Genomic DNA, 22,389 nt, shown 5'->3' on the forward strand with positions numbered 1-22,389 from the left:
CACCCTCACTTCCGGGTTCCAATGAGAGAGAGAGAGAGCGCGCGCGCGCCGCCGCCGCAGGGCCCCGCGCGGCTTCCGTCCTGGCCAAGATGGCGGCGCCCGGGGTCCCGAGTAGCGGTCGCAGAGGGTGCCACCGCCCTCGGCGAGGTCGGGCCGCCCCGCGCGGAAGAACCGCCCCCAGCCGCCACACCAGCACCGCCACCGCCTAGCACAGCATCCCAGGCCCCGCCCGGGACGGACGGCAGCCGCGCCATGGATTCTTCCAGCTCGTCCAGCTCCAGCTTTGCCGTCGGCTCCCCTAGTCCCGGCGCTGTCGTGCTCCTGTACTCGGTAGGCGCCCAGGGAAAGGCGGCGGGCCCGAAAGAGGACCCTCTCCTTCCCCGTCTCGTTTTCTTCGGGGCGGTCGCTCCGGGCCCTGGAGAGCCTGGGCCCCGACTTCCCCGAGGAGGGGCTGGTAACTGGTTGCCTTGGTTTCCAAGGCAACGGAGCATCTCTGTGTCCGTGTGTGTGTGTGTGTGTGTGTGTGTGCGCGCTTTTCCAAGTTCCTCCCCGCGACGGTTCCCCCGGCTCCTTTCCTCTCGCGCCTTCCCTTTCCCTCCGCCGCGCGCGGGGCCGCCCGAAAGCCCCCGCCTGGCCCGGGCAGGAGGCGTGGGAACGGGAGCTGCGGCGAGGGCGCGGCGGGCGCCCTGTTGGGCGAAGCCGGGGAACCCGCGGGCCCACCCAGCCTGAGCCGCAGGCCCCGGGCCCGCACCCCGTCCTTCTGCTCGGCCTGCGCTCCCGGCGGGAGAGTGTTGGGCTCATCAGCGGGCAGAGAGTTTTTACGATTTAAGTTTTTTTTTTTTTAAATACATGCACACGTGTGTGTGTGTGTTTACATTTTTATTGATTTCAGAGAGGAAGGGAGAGGGAGGGAGAAACATGGATCGGCTGCCTCCTGCACGCCCCCCGCTGGGGATGGAGCCCGAAACCCGGGCCTGTGCCCCATAGGGAATCAAACCCTGACCTCCTGGTTCATAGGTCGACACTCAACCACTGGGCCAGGCCGGCTGGGCTTTAATATATTTTTTATTGTTGCTAATATTACAGATATCTCCCATTTCCCCCTTCATCCCCCCCGTCTTCACCACCCTATCTATTGCCGGGGTCCATGGGCTGTGCCCATAAGTATATAAAGTTCTCTGGTTTATCTCTTCTCGTCCCCCCAACCCCACATCAAGGTATGTCAGTCGGTTCCATGTCTTCCCTGCTTCGGGTCTTATTTTGTCGGTCAATTCATTTTGTTGATTAGAACAAATCTAAGGAGATTTGGAACTTCTGGAGGTTTTTATGGCCTGTTTTTGTCATTGTACTTTTTCCACAAGTCCCTTTGCCACCCAGCCTCTCTCCAACTCGCCTCTTCTCCCCCAACTGCCTCTCTCTGTCTCCTGATTTTAACAGGTCTTTTTTTTTTTTTTTTAAATATATTTTATTGATTTTTTACAGAGAGGAAGGGAGAGAGATAGAGAGTTAGAAACATCGATGAGAGAGAAACATCGATCAGCTGCCTCCTGCACATCTCCTACTGGGGATGTGCCCGCAACCCAGGTACATGCCCTTGACCGGAATCGAACCCGGGACCTCTCAGTCCGCAGGCCAACGCTCTATCCACTGAGCCAAACCGGTTTCGGCAACAGGTCTTTTTATGCCAACAAAACGTTTACTGGTCACTCACCATTGTCATGAGAGCTCTGTAGTGCTCGGGGTTGCATAATCCTGGCGTAATGGATTGTGTGTGTGTTTTTTTAAAACAATAGATTCATTTTTATCTACTTTAGGAGGAAATAAAAGAGGGCATTTAAAAGGTTTGCCACCATGCTTGTCCTAGCAGTTAGTGCCAGTCTGACTTAAATATAATGTTAATTTGTTTGAGAAGGTCAAACAGGGAAAACAGAAAAAGCAAGATAAACAAACAAACAAACAAACAAAAATCCACAACTTCAAAAGAGGGTATGTATGTGTATGTGGCTGCCTTCCGGTTGGGAGATCAGCATTCTTTGGAACAAGAGGAAATGCCCATTTCATGGCGGAGCTAGGAGCTCTTCGTTGCTGGTAGCGGTCCATTTCTCCCAGGCTCGTCACTGTAAGGACCCTCCTCATGGCCTTCCCACCATGACAGGCGTAGGTCCCTTTTTCAGTCCTAACTGGCTTGTGACTTGAGTACAATCCTCCTATATAATAAAAGCCTAATATGCAAATTGTGCCCTCGACCAGGAGTTCAACCCGGTGTTCAGCCGGCCAACTGCCCGCAGCCCCTGCCCCTGGCTGGCCCAGCCCTTGATCGGCCCCTCCACCCTATCGGACCCATCCCGTGCACAAATTGGTGCACTGGGCTTCTAGTTTCCTATATTACAGGAGAGAGTTGGGCCTTTACTTCCCCATTCACCAATGGTTCTTTACTGACTTTTCTCAACTTTTCATGTGAATGGCCAGGCAGTTGTATATGAGCTGTCTCCTCGGATGGACGCTGCACATGTCTTGTGATTACATAGTTTTCCTCTCCTGATGTCCTGAGCTTTTTCTTACTATTACTATTTCAGGCCTGTCCTGTGCTTGTGCAATGTGCTATCTAATCTGAGAGTGGTATTCGAGATACTTGAGATATTGCTGATTGCAACAAACAGTCCTTAGTCATTCTTCTCAGTGTTCAAGACACAGAAGTTAAAGAGCAAGCCCTCGCCTTTCAGGACTTCAAAGGAAGTCATGAAAGTAAACAAATAGTTGCAACGAAGTGGAACGAGGGCAGTGGTGGAAACATGCGCAAGGCCTTGTGGGAGTGAGAGAAGGAGCCCCTGACCTGTCTGGGACCAGAGAAGGTGACCCTGCGCTGCGTTTTTGAGATGTGGAAGGGGATGAGGGAGAGGAAGCCTGCGCTAGGCATCCATGTAAGAACCAAGGGGTCAGGGAAGGCTGGAATAGAGGGGGCCAGAGTAATGAAGGCCAGGAGGTAGGCAGTCTACATTTCCCAAAGGGATTGCATGTGTCGTGTTTACCCACCCTTACGGCTGAAATCTGAACTTCACTGGGCACCATTTAAGGGGATCACATTAGTACGTGGAAGGTCTAAGAGAACTGCTTGGTTTCTGCCATGATTATCTGGATGAATAACCTCTCTTTCTTCACTTAAGTGGAGGCTGTAGAAGGAGAGGCTGGCTGGGGAGGGAATTTGATGCCAGGATCCTGGACATGGGCCAGGACAGAGGAGGGAAGACAGCCCGAGTCGGCAGTGGCAGTGAGTGTGGGGAGAGGGCGATGGGCCGCCTGTGGGCTATGGAGGGCAGCAGAAGGGGTGGCTAAGGAAGAGGAGGCAGACTGAGGTTGAATCCTGGTTTCTGTGATTGGGCAACTGGGTGGATGAGATGCCTTTCGCAGATAGGAGATGCGGACGGAGCAGGTTTGGTCAGGGTGTAATTGGGGTTGTGTTCAGTTTGAGCTGGGGGAGGCAAAGTTAATGATTGTGTTCAGTTTGAGATGGGGGAGGCAAAGTTAATGATTTTTAAAGAATATATTTTTTTGCCAAAGCCGGTTTGGCTCAGCGGATAGAGCGTCGGCCTGCGGACTGAAGGGTCCCGGGTTCGATTCCGGTCAAGGGCATGTGCCTGGGTTGCAGGCACTTCCCCAGTGGGAGATGTGCAGGAGGCGGCTGATCGATGTTTCTCTCTCGTCGATGTTTCTAACTTTCTATCTCTCTCCCTTCCTCTCTGCAAAAAATCAATAAAATATATTAAAAAAAAAAGAATATATTTTTTTATTGATTTCAGAGAGGAAGGGAGAGAGAGAAACATCAATGATAAGAGAGAATCATCGATTGGCTGCCTCCTGCACACCCCCTACAGGGAATCGAGCCTGCAACCCAGGCATGTGCCCTTGACTGGCATCGAACCTGGGACCCTTCAGTCTGCAGGCCGACGCTCTGTCCACTGCGCCAAACCAGGGCAAAGTTAATGATTTTTAATTTGTGGATTATTATGTTATGGACCAGATCCATTACAAGGGGCTTGGGAGACATCTGAATAGAGTTAGAAATATGGGAGTCGAGCAAAGAGGAAGGGCTGGTCTAAACATGTAGGCTTGGCAACCATCACAAGTAGGTTGTATCCTAAGCCACTGGCCTGGGGAAGTCTTGCAATGAGACCACAGAATGCAAAGGAGGCTGGGGGTGGGGGATCGCTGGCGCACCCGTCACCCAAACTATGGCTTCCTGTTAGACTCTGAATGAAAAATCTCGACTGCTTACAATGTGCTATAAGACACCACATCACCAGGCGGGCAGCCGCTGCTACTTTTATTATTGCGGTCCCAGCACAAAGCTCTCCTCCCCAGAGAGGACTTCCCCAGCCATTCAATCTCGAGTAGCACTCCCACCCCTTTTCATTAGTTACTCTATCCCATTGTCCTTAGAGTATTTCGTTTCCAGTGCTGGCAGCCGGAGTCTGTAGTCTTGTACTTGCTGTCAGAGCTGATCGTTAAATTTTCATGAAGCTTGCAAGCCCCATGTTAAAACGCAGCCATTATTAAAAATTAAAGAGTAAGCCCTGGCCAGGTAGTCAGCTGGAGCATCGTCCCGTGCACCGAAAGGCTGCGGGCTTGCTTCCCATCGGGGTACATACCTGGTTGGAGGGTTCGATCCTTCGTCGGGCATGTATGAGAGGCGACCGATTGATGCTTGTCTCTCCCCCACTCCCCCCCCCCGCCCCCTTCTTCTGCTTGCTCTCTCTATAAAAATTAATAAACATATCCTTGGGTGAGGATTCAAAAAATGTTAAAGATTAAGTTATATATTTACAATTAAATAAATCCTGTTAAAAAATAGCCCGGCCAGCGTGGCTCAGTGGAGTGTCAGCCTATGAACCAGGAGGTCACAATTGGATTCCCATCAGGGCTCATGCCCGGGTTGTAGGCTCGGTCCCCAGCGGGGAGCCTGCAGGAGGTGGCCGATGGATGTCTCTCTCTGATATCTTTGTCTCTCTCTCTATCCCCCTCCATTCTCTCTAAAATCAATTTTTAAAAAATTTAAAAGATAAAATAAAACATTATGATAATTCAATATCAATTTATTGATCCTATTTACATTTTTTCTTGGAATATGAAGATCTAACATTCGGCCACTCTGCTCTTGTCACATGTCACAGAATGCAAATGGGGCAGAAATAAAGCTTTACAAGTACAGTCCCTAATCTGTCCTGACTTATCATACAGGATGTGCATGACTTTCTTTCCTTTACCTTGTCCACAGAAGGAGCTCAAAAAGTGGGATGAGTTTGAAGATATGTTAGAGGAAAGGAGGCATGTCAGTGACCTGAAGTTTGCCATGAAGTGCTACACCCCTCTCCTGTATAAGGGGCTCATTCCGTGCACGCCAAACGATATTAAGTGTAGTGTTCTCAACTCCGAAGAGGTTTACTATGTCATTAAGCAGGTAAGTGAGTCCTCTTCCACGCAGCCCGGTTTGCTCCTGGTCAACAAGTTCTTTCTCTTCTTGATGCTATGAATTTATTTGGCTATTTTTAATGTATCTTTTTAAAAAATATATTTTTATCGATTTCAGAGAGGAAGGGGGAGGGAGAGAGAGAGAAACATCAATGACGAGAGAGAATCATGGATCAGTTGCCTCCTGCACGCCCCCGACTGGGGATGGAGCCCGCACCCGGCACTTGCCCTGACCTGGAATCTAACCGCAACCTCCTGGTTCCTAGGGCCACACTCAGCCACTGAGCGCTGGCTGGGCTGGGCCTAATGTATCTTTTTAGGTTTAGCTACATTCGGCACATCCATCAAATGTATACCATAGCCAGACGTGTGTGAGCCTCTGTCCTAGACACGGGGCCTAGCAGTGAGCAACTGGAGCAGGGTTCCTGCCTCTTAAGTGTGCAGTCCGATGGGGCCTGAGGACAGTTGTATCATCAACTTTGATACAAGATTCGCTAGTGGGCGCACTGCAGGGCCACCTGTTAGGGGGAAGCTAGTTTTGTGTAGGGAGTTAGAGATTTTTTAAAATGAGGCCTGAAAGAGGATTAGGAGTTTTCCAGGTGAACTGGGTGAAAGGAGAATTTCTGACAGCAATAACTTTCCCCGTGGTTTTCAAACCTCACTCTGGAGCTCTCAGAATCCCTGTGCGTCAGCCCCACCCCGTCCCAGCTACACCAGGAGGTCGGGAGGAAGCCAGCCATCGGCAGTCTTTAAGGAAGCCCGGTCCATTCCAAAGGGTGGCAGTTTGGGAGCCACCCGCTTGCTTTAAGGACCAGAGAACACGCGTATTTGCAGCACTGAAGGTGGTTTAACATGACCAGACCACAGAAGCAGAGAAGGGGTCATGGTGAGAACTGAGGCTGGAGAGGGAAGCAGGGCCTCTGGCGTGGAGGGCGTTGCAAACCTCGTAGCGGAATTAGAAGTTGTGCAAAGCCATTGAAGGATTTCCATTTGGAGTTGGTGCGATTGTTTATATTTTAGAAACATACCTCGCTAAAAATAGAGATAAGAAATCTGCTCATGATGCTTAAAGTGTAGACACCTTAAGCCGATGCACCTGCCATTTTTTAGTTGGTGCCTGCAACTTGGTTGCAATGATGTTTGGGCTACTGAGTTGCAATGCTCTTGGCCTTGTTTTGTTTCTGTCCTCGCCAAGTACCAGTGTTGGCTAGTGCAAGGGATTCTGTGTATTCTTTAAACGCATAACCCTAGGGAACCGAAGGGCTGTTTGCATTTTAAGTTATGTCCTCGAAGTCAGTAGGTGCAGGATCTGTAGGGAAGTGAGTCCTGTAAGTTCAAGTTTATGATTAGGTGACAAGTTGACATTGAGATTGCCCTTTCCCTGATCAAAGATGTACAAAGGCTTTTAGACAACAAAGACATTTGGGAGGTAAAGTAGACGTTATTAAGGGAAGGGAAGAAGGCTTCACAGCCAGAGGAGGGCGGGGTGGGAGTGGAGAGGAGCTGAGTTCTGTCCTCTCTCTGAAGCCTTTCTCGTTCTCATCAGCCCCTTCCCTTCAGTCTATACACAGTCCAGGGCCACTGAACTTACACTTGAAAGTGATTACAATGGCAAATTTTATATTATGTATATTTGTATCATAATTTTAAAAACTGGGATGATTGTAAAAAAAATACAAGTTGAAGGCTTTCCAACTTGGAAGAGCGTTTTTCCTCTCTCTTCCCTCTTTTTTCCCCCCCATTATTTTATTGATTTCAGAGAAGAAGGGAGAGGGGAAGAGAGAGAGAAACATCAATGATGAGAGAGAATGATTGATCGGCTGCTTCCTGCATGCCCCACACTGAGGATTGAGCCCGAAACCCGGCAGGTGCCCTTAACCGGGAATCGAACCCTGACCTCCTGGTTCATAGGTCGACATTCAACTACTGAGCCACACCGGCCGGCTCCTCTCTCTTCTCATTCAAACTTTTCAGCTGTTCTCTCTGTGGCCACTCTCTACTCCCCAGCCTCCTGTTCGTTACGTCTCAGTCCATTTATATTCAGTGTGAGTTCTCTCCTCACTGTGTTACTAAACCTTTCTTGCTGCACCCCTCTCAGAGGAAAAGAGAGGAATACAGGTTAAAAGGAAACGTTTATCCTGGTTCCACACTTTTGGGCCTGTTGCATTGAGTCAGCCCTCAAAGAAGAGAAGGTATGGGATGAGATAGAGGTTGATTGCACAACATTGGTGAAGGTGCTGAAGGCCACAGGATTGCTTTTTTATTTTATCACTTATGTTAAAACGGCTAATTTTGCCCTGGCCGGGTAGCTCAGTTGGTTAGAACCTTGTCCTAATACGCCAAGATTGTGGGTTTGATCCCCGGTCAGGGCACATACAAGAAGCTATAATGAATGCATAAATAGGAGGCGCACCAAATCAATGTTTCTCTCTCTGACTCAAAATCTATTTTTTAAAAAAAGGCTATTTTTATGTTGTAGTAACTTCACCATAGTGTTGGAAAAAGATAAGGTGTTCTTCACTGCATGTGACTTGGGGGCCCAACATCCCACTCCCTGATCTTCTGTTCCTCACCCGAAGCAGGGCATTCTGGGTAGCCATCAGCTAACACACAGACTTCCCTCCTTTTCAAAGCGCCTGTTTGGGGGCGGCTCGAAGGATTCAGTTTGGCTTCCCCGAGGACAGAAACGGACTCGCTCGTCTCCAGGCCCTGGCCGGGCTCGCACAGCGCCAGCATTTTGTTCTCGTTACCAGAAGATTGCTCTGCCGTGGGAGTGAAGGCGTTTCCTTGTGAGCGCGTGGAGCTCACTGATCGTCTCTGATAGTCGGGATCTGTAGCAGGTCCCGTGTCTCTGAGGTGGTGCGATGGGGCTTCCGTGTAGTCTTGTCTCTACCTTGGCCGTGACCTGGTCATGGCATCGGGCAGCCACTGAAAGGCACCATGCCGTGTGTTTGGGGCCGTGGCTCCTGGGGGAAGCTGGTAACACATCTGATGAGAGGGGGCTGGTCTCCTGTCTCACATGCCATTCCCTGTGAGGAAGGCCGATTCCCTGTGAGTTCCTAGTCTGTGAAGTTGTCTAAAGAGGATCATTTATCCACTTGTGTTTTGTTGGAAAATATACCATGTCCGCCTACATGAAGGAGAAACGTACTAATTTTGAGTCCTCAGCATCAGCCGTGTGGACCTGGTGTGAATAAAAGGGCTGTGGCTCCTTTTTCCAGAAACGTATCCCCGCTCCTCTCCCCTCCAGCTCTCCAGGGAGCCCCTCCAGTCCCCGGACGCCCTCCGCGAGGAAGCGTGCCAGATCCTGGATGAAATGGGCCACAGGCTGCGTCTGGGAGCCATCCGGTTTTTCGCCTTTGCCCTGAGCAAAATATTCAAACAGATTTACTCCAAAGTGTGTGTCAATGAAGAAGGTATTCAGAAAGTGAGTATTTCTGGTTGAAACAGCCCCCTCTCCTCCGCCCCGCCCTGTCTGGGCAGCTCCGCGGCTTCGCACCTGCACTCAGTGGGCAGGCCGGGCCGGCAGGCGTCCCTGGCACAGGGCTCGGCTCTCCGCACGGTGGTGTGTGATGAGTGCCAGACGGTGAGTTTTCTAATTCCGTCACTTCTGTTACTTAATAGTTTGCTTTTTCCTGTAAGGAGACACTTTCCTATAAAGATTATATTTTTTAATTTGTTTTTTAAATATGTTTTTATTGATTTGGGGGGGGGGAGGAACATTGATGAGAGAGAAGCATCCATCGGCTGCCTCTGAGGATTCTGTTCACTCAAGTGTTTCCTCCTGTGACTCTTCAGGTCGCTCACTCATTGCCAGGCCTCTGCCCAAGAACGGTGGCACTGGGCCTGGGCAGCTGGCGGGCATGCCTTCCCTGATCTCAGATCTCCTTCCCTCAGCCGGTCCTACTTAGGGCTCAGAGAAACAGACAGCACATCGATCCCAGTGAACACGGGTGAGGTTGACAGCCTTGGGTACATCTGGGAGCTCCCCTGCATGCCTCCCAGCTCCATGGCACCCACTCTCCCTGGCAGCATTGTTCCTTTCACGTGTCCTAAAAATTCGTCGGTTTTGTTTTTAACCTCCCGAGAGAAGTGCGTTCTCTCGCTGTGGACACCAGTTTGGAGCAGAGCGCACAGCTGACTTCTTTTAAATCCTCACCCGAGGGTATTTTTCCATGGCCTTTTAGAGCGAGTGAAAGGGAGGGAGAGAGGGAGAAACATCAATGTGAGAGAGACACATCGATTGGTTGCCTCCCACATGAGCCCAGACCGGGCCTGGGATTGAATCTGCAACCCAGGCATGTGCCCTGGACCGGGAATTGAACTCGTGACCTCGATGCTCTAACCACTGAGCCATGCCAGCCGGGCACGGCTGACTTTCTCATTCTGACTGACCTCATTTCTGTTCCCAGATCTGCCATTTATTAAATGCGCGGCCATGCCACACACAAGGAAGCTAAGGCTCTTCACAAATACCTGGCATTAAACAATGTGTGTAACATGCTTACTATGTACAATGCTTAATACGGTGCCCGCCTAATATAAGTTAGTGATCATCAGTGTTACTGTTATGATCCATCAAAGTTTACCTTCTCCATATCCTTGCATTGGGTGAGGTTACCTAGAACTCAAACACGTGTGGTGTGTGTAGGAGGGGAGGCAGACGCAGTATCTGTCAGTCACCCCTCCATCCATGTGCACATCCTCCCGGGTTCTGACGTGAGGTGTGACTTTAATAACGTGAACACTGAAATGATTCAAAGCGTCTCATTTATGTATTTTAAAGCTACAGCGAGCCATCCAGGAGCACCCGGTTGTCCTGCTGCCCAGCCACCGAAGCTACATCGACTTCCTGATGTTGTCTTTCCTCCTGTACAACTATGACCTGCCGGTCCCAGTCATCGCGGCGGGGATGGGTGCGTGCGCTTCTCTCCTTTCATCGATTGTAAAGATTAAAATGTGTGCTGGAATGATCGCAACCACAGATTTTTATACCAGTGCTTTCATTTCTGGAGGATGGGTTCCCAAAAGTAGGATTGCGAAGGCAAATAAGTTATGTGTTTACCCTCTCTCAGGGTAGCCAGGGAAGCTGGGGTTTAAACATATATGGCTGGTAATAAAGGCGTTAAACAGTGGGGAGAAATACGGCTGGGACTTAAGCACTTTAAACGCATTTTCGTCTATGGACATGTGAGGAAGTTATTTGAAAATCAGGGAAAATGAAAAGGGCTCCTGTAAACTGATGCTAGAACTCCTCGCCTTAGCCTGGCTTCTTTATTAAAGACGGTGGGTGTTTTGCCGGATGGTCCACTGGGGAGGGAGAGCTTGTTGGCCTGGCTGTCCAGGGCCTGTGGACACATGCTGGCCTGTCAAGGTCAGCAGCGGTGCAGACTGAAGAAGTTGGCCTGATGACGTTGCTGCAGTTGGCACGTGGCCTGCCGTTGCCCTCTGCCTCTGGCTCGGGTGGGGGACGTCTCACTCATGGGCTGTGTAAGGCCCGAGAAATCATTTGGTCTGGCCCCGCCAATGCATCATGGGGAGGTAATTAAATGTTTGACCAAATATAGCAGCTGATTTTTTAAAATATATTATTTTATTGATTTCAGAGAGGAAGGGAGAGAGAGAGAGAAACGTCAATGATGAGAGAGAACCATTGATCGGCCTCACACTGGGAATTGAGCCCACAACCCAGGCATGTGCCCTGACCAGAAATCAAACTGTGACCTCCTGGTTCATAGGTCGACGCTCAACCACTGAGCCACACTGGCCGGGCAGCAGGCTGTTTTAAGTGGATAATTGTGCATGGCCTGCGAATGATGTTACAAATATCCACATGGCCCTTGGCAGGAAAAAAGTCCCCCACCCCCACCCCTCCCCCGCTCCAGCTGGTCTGATGGTGAACCCCGAGGTGCATGGAGGGTGCAAGGTTCCCTCCCAGTGAGCACCTGCCCACGCAGTCCCTCCTTCCCATCATTCCAGGAGATGTCTCTTCTTGGGGACTTTGATCTCAGAAGTGACAATCCTGAAGGTCTTACGTCCATGAGATCCTCCTTAGCAGAGCATGGGCTAGGTCTTTATGGACCGTCCCAGGCTCTGCAGTGAATGCTGGCCCCTCCCCCTCTAGACTTCCTGGGGATGAAGATGATCGGGGAGCTGCTGCGCATGTCGGGCGCCTTCTTCATGCGGCGCACCTTCGGCGGCAACAGACTCTACTGGGCTGTGTTCTCCGAATACGTCAAAACCATGTTGCGGGTAAATGCAGACAGTCGCCGGGTGCTCCAGCTGCTTCCTTCTCGCCGAAGTCCCCTGCGAGCCCTCGGTTAAGTCCCTGACGCCCGGATGGGCGCTGAGCCGTGTTCCTCCCGGAGGGGCGCTCGGAGCCGGCAGCCTGGCTGCTCCGGCGGCTGTGTCGGAGCTCCCCCTGAGCAGTGTGTGCAGCAGCCGGGCGGGAGCTGGGGGAAGCAGAGAAGCCTCGATCCTTTGAGCGTCGGCAATGGGCTCTGTGTTTTGTTTGTTTGTTTGTGTTTTCTCTTTAAAGAATGGTTATGCTCCTGTTGAATTTTTCCTCGAAGGGACAAGAAGCCGCTCCGCCAAGACTCTGACTCCTAAATTCGGTAGGTCGCCCGCAGGCGGAGGAGGAAGACACACCCAGAGCCAGAGGCAGGGGGGGGGGGGGGGCGGGTGTCAGTGCAGCTGCGAAGTAGCACTTGACACTTTGAGAGGAAGGGAGAGAGAGAGAGAGAGAAACATCAATGATGAGAGAGAATCACGGATCAGCTGCCTCCTGCACGCCCCCCACTGGGGATCGAGCCCACAACCCGGGCCTGTGCCCTGACCAGGAATCGAACCGTGACCTGGTTCATAGGTCGATGCTCAGCCACTGAGCCACGCCGGCCGGGCCTTGGCGCTTTTTTTGCAAGATGCTGTTTTCTTTGTGAGCGGAACTCCTTAAGCGTAACCGCTTGTATTTACGGGCTCAGTGTGTCCCGTGCACTTAGTGTGTCCTGTGCATGTGCCGTGCTTGCAAACTGGGATGTACATACCTGAAGGCCACGTCTCCCTCTGCTTGCAGGTCTGCTGAATATTGTGATGGAACCTTTTTTCAAAAGAGAAGTTTTTGACACCTACCTTGTTCCAATTAGCATCAGTTATGATAAGATCCTGGAAGAAACCCTTTATGTGTATGAGCTTTTAGGGGTGCCCAAGCCAAAGGAATCTACGACCGTACGTAAAGGATGGGCGCGCCTGCGTTTATTGGGAGTTAGGGGAAATGCTCATTTACAGCTCAACCAGTTTCCTCATTTGCTTCTTTTGTTTTCTTCCCCCTGTTGCGATGCTATTAGGGATTGCTGAAAGCCAGGAGGATTCTCTCGGAAAACTTTGGCAGCATCCACGTATACTTCGGAGACCCCGTGTCGCTTCGATCTCTGGCAGCTGGGAGGTTGAGCCGAAGCCCGTATAACCTGGTCCCAAGGTGCAAGACTGGTGTTTTCATAACCGAGTTAGAAATAGGGATGAAAAGCTGGAAGTGTGAATTGTGACTTTTAAAAAAATATCTTTTTATTGATTTTTTAGAGAGAGAGAGAAAGGGAGAAGGATAGAGAGAGAAATGCCACTAAGAGAGGAACATCATGGATCAGCTGCCTCCTGCACGCCCCCTACTGAGGATGGAGCCTGCAACCTGGGCATGTGCCCTGACCGGGAATTGAGCTGGCAACCTCTTGGTTCCTGGGCCAACATTCAGCCGCTGAGCCACACCGGCTGGGCTGAATTGTGGTTCTCGACTACTTCTACGATTGAAACGCGGTTATTTGAGGTCACACATCGGGGAAGTGGAAAGCCTCAATTAAAGAAGAACTATATGCTTGGCAGAAACGATTAGTTGTAGGGTGTATATGTCAAATACACAGGCAGACTGTTCGCTCTTCTCAGGGGAACCAGCACCCGACTAACTTAAAAGTGGGGAGAGCTACAGGGGTGCCAGCCAGTGACTGGATGGACACGGTAGGCCCGCACAGGGTGTGCTGAGTGTGACTGTGGATCACGAATGGGGTTGAGTTTTTGTCTGTAACTGGTTGTCTCTGCCTTGTAGGTACATCCCTCAGAAGCAGTCAGAGGACACACAAGCCTTTGTCACTGAGGTCGCCTACAGGATGCAGCTCCTGCAGATCCAGAACCTGGTGCTGAGCCCGTGGGTCCTGGTGGCCACCGTCCTGCTGCAGCACCGGCCGGCCATGGACTTCGACGCCCTGATGGAGAAGACGCTGTGGCTGAAGGGCTTAACCCTGGCCTTCGGGGGCTTCCTCATGTGGCCCGGTACGTAGGGGGTCATTGCTCGGCTGCTAGAGCCTCACGCCAGCACCTGGCCTTGGAATCCACAGGCCAGGCCCCCAGCACCGCTGCGTCGCAGGCCTGAGGCTCCCAGCAGGGACCCCGCCCACGTTTTGCCGTTGGCCTGAACCAGCTGTCCTGTGTGTAGACAATGAACCCGCTGACGAGGTGATCCAGTCCAGCCTCCTCCTGCACTCCAACATCGTCAGCCTCGACAGGGACCGCGTGGTTCTGAAAGTGGACGCCAGGGACTCGGAGGTGGTGGACGGCCTCATCTACCAGCACATCACGCTGCTCATGTGCTCGGCTTACAGGAACCAGCTGCTTAATGTCTTCGTCCGGCCCTCCTTGGTGGCTCTGGCGCTGCAGGTGGCTGGCGGGGGCAGGAAAGGTAACTCGGGAACGTGGTCTGGAACCGGGGCGGAGGCCTGGCCCTGCCGTGCTGTGTAGGGAGCAGCACTGGGCCTCATACCCCTCCTCCCACCTGTGCAGCCCACACCCCAGCCCGGAGCGGGGCCCGTGCACGCGGAAGTTAGGTTTGTCCCTAAATACATGCCCGTCTGCCTGGAGCTGGGGACTTGGAAGGGACCTGAGCGTGTTCACGGCACAGCAGACAGGACGTCTCTGGGTGGCGGGCAGGTGGTGCTACGTGTCAGGAGAACAAGAGAGAGTCCTCTGTTAGTGTGTGCGCGTGCACGCCTGTGCGAAGGGTGGAACCAGGGGCGTAGAGGGATGAAGAAACCGTCTCTCTCCTCTGCCGGGGTCGGCAGGGCCAGACCAAAGGATCTCACAGGCCTGCCCAGCCCCCAGCTGGACGTCCCCACCTGGACGTCTCTCTCCTCTGCTAAGCAGTGAGGCTTCTTGCTCAGCCCAGACTGACTGCCTGGAGCAGGGTGGGGACGTCCACGTGGGGACGTCCAGCCGGGGGCTGGGCAGGCCTGTGAGATCCTCTGGTCTGGCCCTGCCAAGGCCGCACGGGCGGTTGATGACACGTCTGACCAAATGATGGGCTGACTTCAGCCAATGAGTTTGTGTGGCCTGAGAAAGATGTTAATCTCCGCATGGCCCTCGGCAGGACGAGGTGCCCAGCCCTGGATGGGAGGCTTGGTTGCGTTTAGAGTCACCATTGAAAGTGCGGGCGGCAGCTGGCTCTCGGGCACAGTGGGGTTGGTGGTCGCTTTTGTTGGGGCCTCACCTCTCATCCCCGAGAGGCGGGAACGTGCCTCGGAAGCTGCGTTCGGAGTGTCCTGGACTCCTCGCCACTCCCAGGTGGTGATTTTCTGCAACGCCTTTCCAGAGGACGTCTACTGCTCCTTCCGCTTCCTGCGTGATGTCCTGTCGGACGAGTTCATCTTCCTTCCGGGAAACGCAGTGAAGGTACGTCTTTGCCGCCACGGAGCGAGCCCGGGCCGAGTGCGAGTCCTGGGGAGGCCGGGCCCCGTCACAGATGGGCCCTCCCTCCCTTTGGCTTAAAGGGGGACGGGACGCTCACAAGTCAGCCAACTCCAGTTTGATTCTGGGTTAAATTTATCAATAACTTAGGGATTATTTGGAACAAAGAGGGTCATTCTTTGAACGGTTAGTGCAGCTACAGCAAATCAATCAACTCGAGCTTGCTGAAAGTTTACCAACCAGCACGCATGTTCCTGGTAACAGCTGTTGGCATGAGGGGGCCTTTGGCTTTAAGAGCAGAGAGTGTGGTCCTGCCTGGCCGGGCAGCAGCTGGTGAGGGACCAGGCTGGAGCTGGGTGCGGGGTGGGGAGCCGGGATAGAGGGGGGGGCTTTCTGGGCACTGCTCAGCAGAGGGGGCGGGGCCTTTGGCGCATAGGTCTGAGGTTCTAGGACTTGCTGTGCCCTCCTCTCTGAGGAGCGTGTCTGCAAAGGGAAGGAAAAGCCATCACCCAGGTGGTGCCTCTCGGGCTGAGGGCGAAGTCAGCGCTGAGTCTTGGAACCAGTGCTTCCGTGACCACCGCGTAACAGCCGGAGCCTCGGGAAGGGCTGAGCTGGCGTCTCGTGCTCTGCACCCCTGGCTGCACGCACAGGGCGCCGCATCCTCACTCAGCGGGTCCTGTCTTCTCCGCCCCCCGCCCTCCCAGGACTTTGAAGAAGGCTGCTACCTGCTTTGTAAAAGCGAGACCATTCAGGTGACAACGAAGGACATCGTAGTGACTGAGGCGGGAAAGCCCGTGTTCGAGTTTTTAATAGAGCTCTTCAGGCCGTTTGTGGAGTGCTACCAGGTATGTGAGTCTTCCAGAAGCTCGCGTCTAAGATCCCCACCCGCTACTTATTCTGGCCTGAAGGGCAGGTGTCTTCCCCAGCTGCCAGGTAGACCAGGGAGACTGATCCTGGAATGAGGGGCTTCACCTGCCAGGTGAGACCCTGCTCCCTGCGTACAGGCGGCGGCTGGGTCCCATCAGACCGGGAGGACCGCTGAGTGGCACAGTCTTCCTGTGACCACGGCTTCGCCCAGGCGTTGCTGTGCTTGCTTCACAGTCTTGGTTCAGAGTCTGTAGCGCGGTGTTTGACACCCAGTCGGCACTTAGTAAACGCAAGAGCTGCCTGATACAGTCAGTGGAAGGGAAAGGAGAAGTTCAGGTGCAAGTGGCTGAAAGTTGGAGCTCTCGGGAGCGAGTCAGGAGGGGCTGCTGTGCACGTCCGCAGGGAGAGCGCCGCATGCAGGGGAGGCGGGTTGTTGGGGATGGAAAGGTCAGAGGGCCCCCGCCTGTCTGTGGCTCTGAGCTTGGCACTGCTGAGGGCACGGCCACCTTCCCGGCGAGGCTGCTGCGGTCAGGGAGGTGGCCCTCGCCGACCTCCGTGCACAAAGCCCTGCCCTGCCCTAACCGGTTTGGCTCAGCGGATAGAGCATCGGCCTGTGGACTGAAGGGTCCCAGGTTCGATTCCCGTCAAGGGCATGTACCTTGGTTGCGGGCACATCCCCAGTGGGGAGTGTGCAGGAGGCAGCTGATCGATGCTTCTCTCTCATCGATGTTTCTAACTCAGTATCCCTCTCCCTTCCTCTCTGTAAAAAATCAATAAAATATATATTTTTTAAAAAAATAAAATAAAAAAATAAAAGCCCTGCCCTTAGCTACTGGATAAATACCGTCTCTACCTTTCCTGGTAGAAATCATCAAGTATCTTAGGGTCTAGCAGGTTTTAGAGAGAAAAAAATTACAAAAAGCCTGGGCCCCTCTTTTCCTAAGCAGCACACGGTAACTGAAGCTGCTGGTAACTGACTTAACTTCACCATGAACGTGGGAAAGTCTGTTTTCATCGGTGTCCACACCACTGCAGCCTGTTTCCTAACTGAGAGCAGCGACAGCAGCTCAGTAGCGCTCCTGAGAACCCCGGGGCCTCAAAAGAAAAAATAAACAAAAAGGAGAAAAAGCACCCGCAGCCCGCGTGTGCGCAGGCCTCTCCGTGCAGCGGCCCGGCTCGGGGTGCCGCCTTGGGCTCCGAGGAGGCGTGGGACTGTCCACTGCGCTGCGAGTTGGCTGCCCTTTGCCTCTCCTGAGCCCCTCGTCCTCTTCCACGCAGATCATTTGCAAACACCTCCTGGAGGAGGAGAAAGACTGCTTCACGGAGAAGGAGTACCTGGCTCGGGTCAGGACGTTCACCAGCCAGCTTCTCGATCAAGGTCAGTCCCGCCTGTGGCTGCTGGCCGCCTCCGCTGGGAACAGAGCGGCCCCTCACGCCTCCCCTCTGTTGCAGGCGCCTCGCAGTGTTACGACGTGCTGTCCTCGGACGTACAGAAAAATGCCTTGGCAGCCCTGGTGCGGCTTGGCGTGGTGGAGAGGAAGAAGGTGTAAGTCTGGGCTCCCGCGGGTGCTGACGGGTAACGATGAGCAGAGTCCAGAGCCACACAGGAATGTCCGATCGAGTCGCACGCGCGGTGCTCCCTCATCCACTTCCCATTAGCACGTCAGGATGGGTGACCCTGCGCACACCACGGGGCAGAATGGAAGGATGTGCAGCAAAGGAGAGGGTGCTGCCGGCCAGCGTTTGGCGTTGGCCCACCACTGAAATGCATAACTTACAGGAAAGATTGGGGGAGTGTCGTGTGGTGTGTGTACATTTACATGCACATACAGGTACAGTACATCAGCACACACGAGTATGTAGGGAGGTAGATACGGACTCTCTGAGTGAATGGATGTAAGAATGATAATGCTTAGGGGTCAGCTCTCCCAGCGTGTCTCTCAAGTGGCCGGAGGAGGAAGCAGAAGCCAGGGAGGAGGACAGGAAGGAGCAGGGAGCCTTCCAGCTGCTTAACACTGACCTTCAGGAAACTGTTTAAAGGCAGCCTTGCTGGACGAGAGGAGACAAACCAAAGACCTTATATACTTGCATGCACAGCCATGGACACGGGCGTAGGGTGGTGAAGACCTGGGGGCTGGGTGCAGGGGAAAAGGGAGGGAATGGGAGATACCTGTAACACTGGCCACAATAAAAAATGTATTTTAACAAAGAGATAGTCCTACTGTGTAAATAGAGAAGATAGTCCTACTATGTGACTAGTGAAGGTTGCAGTTCCCCCCAGCCTATGCAGTAAGAGCTGTTCCTTTTTCTCTTAGAAATAACGACTGTGTATTTAATGTGAACGAACCCGCCGCAGCAAAGCTAGAAGAAATGCTTGGTAAGTACATTCAGTGAAGTGCGATCGGTTTCCGCGTGATGTTTGTCAACACAGAGTGAAACAAGGAAGTGTGCTACGGCACAGACACTTATCAAAGTGGACAGTTGAGTCTTAATATAAACAGAGAACTATTATGTCATCTAGAATTTTCTCACGGAGACTAAGGAGAAAGTGCGAGGAAAATGACCAGAGAAAACACCACAAGCATGAACAAGGCAGCTCAGACGCAGAAGGGTGGTCAGCCCCCGCCCGCCCGCTCGGTCCGGGATCTGGACCCTTTGCATCTGGCATTGGGCGTCGAGCACGCACCTCTCTGATCCTTGGAGAGTCACCCAACCCTTACCCTTCAGCAGGTCCTATCAGCTCACAGAGAAGTGGTCCCGCCAGGAAGGCAGGGCGTGTCGGCGCTCCAGGAAGAGTCTAGAGGGACCTAAGCAGAGATAAAGGCCGGGGCAGGGAGAGGACACTGCTCACAGGAGTGATGGGTAGTGTTAGGAGGGGCGATGTCAGCATTGAAAAAACTGACATTGACCAACGCTCTGGTCACGGAGTAGGATTCTTTCAGTTGTCGTTTTGCACCCGAGCCTATTTGGTACCTTAGTCAAACCTGCGTGGAGGAGTTTTCGGTGGTGTCTGTTGGGATGAGGGGAAGGCAGGATGGGCATGTGGTGAAAGGAGAGGGGGCAGCAGAGGGCAGAGGGTAAGAGGGGCAGATAACTGACACAGACCTCGTGTTGCGAGGTGATGGGATTGATTTCTTATGACGGAAGCCAGTGTCCTATGGGTGAGGCCGTAGTGGACTGGAAGTTCAGAAAATGTGACCGGGTTCACCTCCTGCCTCTGCCCTGGCCCAGGGCGCTGGCTGTGCCCACCCCTCTCTGCAATGACGCTGCTTCTGCACAGGCCTGTGTGCTCACAAGACCTGTTCTGCGCATGGAAGAGCAAGCTCTCCGGAGTCTTTCCTCATAAGGGCACTAATCCCCTCGGGCTAGGGCCCCACCCCGCCGGGGCTAGTCCGCCTGTAAACTGCACAGCGGCAGCTGTTTCTCTCTGCCTGTGGCTGAAACATCGCATGAGTATCAACTCAGTGTCACGTCATGAGCTGTCTCTTTCTTCCGCAGATTGTAAGACCCCAGTAGGAAAACCAGTAACTGCAAAACTTTAATGACTGCCAAGCAGCTGTGGGACTGTGGCCGCACAATTACTGTCATCCAAGGACTCTTACAGCCAATGGCGTGAAGCAAGAGCCTTTCTCCTCCCCCCGGGACCAGACCGAGGCTCCCGGGGAGGAAGGGCACCGCCTACAGCCTCGGGCGGCGTCTCCGCCCACCACAGGACTTAAAAGGCATTTGTATCAACTCTGTGTGTTTTAAAATAAAATAACCTTTTGGAAACATGTTGGAAAACAAAGCCCAGCGCCTGTCACTCACCCACACCCGCGCCCGCACCCGTGCTAACTTCTACAGATTTCTGACTTAGCGCGACATCGCACTAGAGGCTGTGGCTGGGAACGCCACGGGACGCGTGTCACTGGCATTTCTCACCTCAAACAAGGACATGGTCCACAGAGATACGGTGAGTCCCCACCGGACGTAGTCGGGAGGGTCTTGGAAATGGCGACTTCAAGTGAAACTAATGAAACCAGTGTCACCACAGGCTAGCTGATGCAAACAGGCGTTAAGTTCCTGTAGCATATTTCTGGTCACATGGACATCACCAAACTTGCAAGTAAAACCCAGCCCGGCCAGCAAGGCTCAGTGGTTGAGCGCCGACCTATGAACCGGGAGGTCACGGTTTGATTCCCGGTCAGGGCACATGCCCGGGCTGCGGGCTTGATCCCCAGTGGGGGGCGTGCAGAGGCAGCTGATCCGTGATTCTCTCATCGATATTACTGTCTTCCCCTCTCCCGTTCTCTCTGAAATCATCGGGCCAGGGCCCCACCCTCACTGCCCATCCAGCCTAAGTACGTCCCACAGGCTGCATCTCTAGATATATCACCTGACCTGGGGGCCACGATCCAGGCCATAGCAGCAGGGGTCACAGATGCAGTGGCTAAGAGATTGTCAAACCCTCGAATTGGAATGGAAGTGCCATGGGAAACGTTGGAAAGTTGCTCACCAGCGACGCCCAGGAGGAAAAGGGGTCGCACGCTCTCCCGCAGTTTCCTGGGCCCCAAGGGAGGGAGGTGAGGCCGGGGGAGTGACCGCTGAGCCCTTGGCCTTTCTCCCACTAGGACTCGGGGCTGGGAGGAGCCTGGGGACGGGTCCAGACAGGGCCACCGTTCTGACTGCTGTCCCTGCTTCTGGGTGTCCGAAAGGCTGTAGGGATAAGAGCTGTGCCCGGGTGCAGAGCTGCTGGGCTGCGTCTGGCTTTGCCCCTCCCGCCCCCTCATCATTGATGGGCCAGAACCATGGGAGCAGCGGAGTGTGGCTCCGGTTGAGAACACCAGGCCGAGTCTGCCACTTGGGAGCTGTGCCTCCTCAGGCAGGTTCCTGTTGGCCAAGGCCGCAGCTGGCCATCTGTTGAGTGAGGATAACGAGCATCTGTTTCATTAGGGAGGTGAGGTTCAAGTGTACGGACCCACAGGAAGCCTTCCATAGAGCAGACATGTTACACAAGCCAACACGGGCACAAAGGTCACGGCCGGCCTGTCTGCCCTCGCACATCCGGGCACCTGCAGAGGCTCGCTGGGCTCGGAGGGGCAGGGAGCTCCCTGTGGGCACCTCAGCCGATGGTGAGCAGAGAGCAGAGCGTCACGCTGGGAAGCAGGGGAAACGTCGTTTTTAGGAAACGGGTGGAATCTCCGCTGACTCACTATCCCTGGCTTCACGGATCGCCCGCCGCAGTGAGTGCAGAATGTGAGTAAAGTGCAGGGCGTATTGTGCTGACAAGTGGCAGCGCCCAGCTGGGTCGGCTCAGAGGGTGAGGCGTTGGCCCGTGGACTGAAGGGTCTCTGGTTTGATTCCTGGTCAAGGGCAGGTACCTCGGTTACAGGCTTGATCCCGGCCCTCGTTGGAGTGCCGGTGGGAGGCAATCTATGTGTCTCTCACATGAATGTTTCTCACTCTCTTTCCACCTTCCTTCCACACTATCTAAAAATCAATGGGAAAATATCCTCAGGTGAGGGGAAGGGAGGGAGGGAGGAAGGAAGGAAGATGGCAGCCTATTTTAACCCCGGGACTGAGTCAGGTGCACCAGCCTCTGAAGAGCTCCACCTGGGGGCGGGGGCGGGGGCGGGGACCTCACCCCGGCTTCAGTCCCCAGGGCCCTCACAGAGGAAAACCCATGCCATGCTTGTTCTGTCTGAGGGCCACTTGAGCGCTTCCTGTGTGCCCAGCGCTCGGCCAAGAGCTGTACAAATATCGGCGCACCTGGTGCTCAGGGGCCTGGGCGACCTCGGGGCTGGCCCTCCAGCGACAAGCAAGGTGGGCTGCACGGGCTCAGCGACATGATAAAGTCAATTGCTTTCTGTTTTCATTTCACAAATGCTTTTTGTGAAAGAATCGCAGGCTAACAAGACTATAAAGTCCATTTTTTTTGTTTTTAAATTTCACAGAGGGAGAGCCAGAAACATCGATGAGAGAATCATTGCCTGCCTGCCTCCTGCACACCCCCTCCTGGGGATCGAGCCCACAACCCAGGCATGTGCCCCTGAACCTGGGACCCTTCAGTCTGCAGTCTGACGCTGTATCCACTGAGCCAAACTGGCCAGGGCCAATTTTTATTTCCTTAAAAAATAAAAAAAAATCTCCCGCAGTTCAGTAGATTGAGCCTCGTCCTATGAACCAAGAGGTCCTAGTCAGGGCGGGCTCGATCCTCTCTCATCAATGTTTCTATCTCTCCCTCTCCCTTCCTCTCTCTGAAATCAAAAAAACATATTTCAAAAATCTTTTTTAAAACTCTATTTCAATAACAAGAACATAAATCGTGATGAAAGAAGAGACAGCAGAACATGG

The 22,389-nt window shown here is 53.3% G+C and overlaps 1 protein-coding gene across 2 annotated transcripts; it reads left to right on the forward strand.

Annotated features, from left to right (window-relative positions):
* The first annotated feature begins 48 nt into the window (after positions 1–48).
* GNPAT (glyceronephosphate O-acyltransferase) lies at positions 49–19,843 on the forward strand. Of its 2 annotated transcripts, none has more exons than XR_004975016.1 (16): positions 49–330; positions 5,273–5,455; positions 8,717–8,893; positions 10,253–10,382; positions 11,591–11,718; positions 12,005–12,080; positions 12,539–12,690; positions 12,810–12,940; positions 13,559–13,782; positions 13,946–14,188; positions 15,095–15,174; positions 15,894–16,034; positions 17,335–17,434; positions 17,509–17,602; positions 18,372–18,537; positions 19,555–19,843. XR_004975016.1 is itself a non-coding variant. In XM_036354739.1 (16 exons), the coding sequence occupies exons 1-16, from the start codon at positions 253–255 to the stop codon at positions 19,596–19,598; spliced, it is 2,043 nt and encodes a 680-aa protein (XP_036210632.1). In that variant the 5' UTR covers positions 49–252; the 3' UTR covers positions 19,599–19,843. The 2 variants fall into 2 exon arrangements, 1 of the variants encoding a protein (XP_036210632.1); XM_036354739.1 differs by having other exon boundaries at positions 18,372–18,433.
* Positions 19,844–22,389: the final 2,546 nt, after the last annotated feature.

This window comes from Myotis myotis, unplaced genomic scaffold (genome assembly GCF_014108235.1).
Source record: "Myotis myotis isolate mMyoMyo1 unplaced genomic scaffold, mMyoMyo1.p scaffold_m19_p_21, whole genome shotgun sequence".
Classification (NCBI taxonomy): Eukaryota; Metazoa; Chordata; class Mammalia; order Chiroptera; family Vespertilionidae; genus Myotis; species Myotis myotis.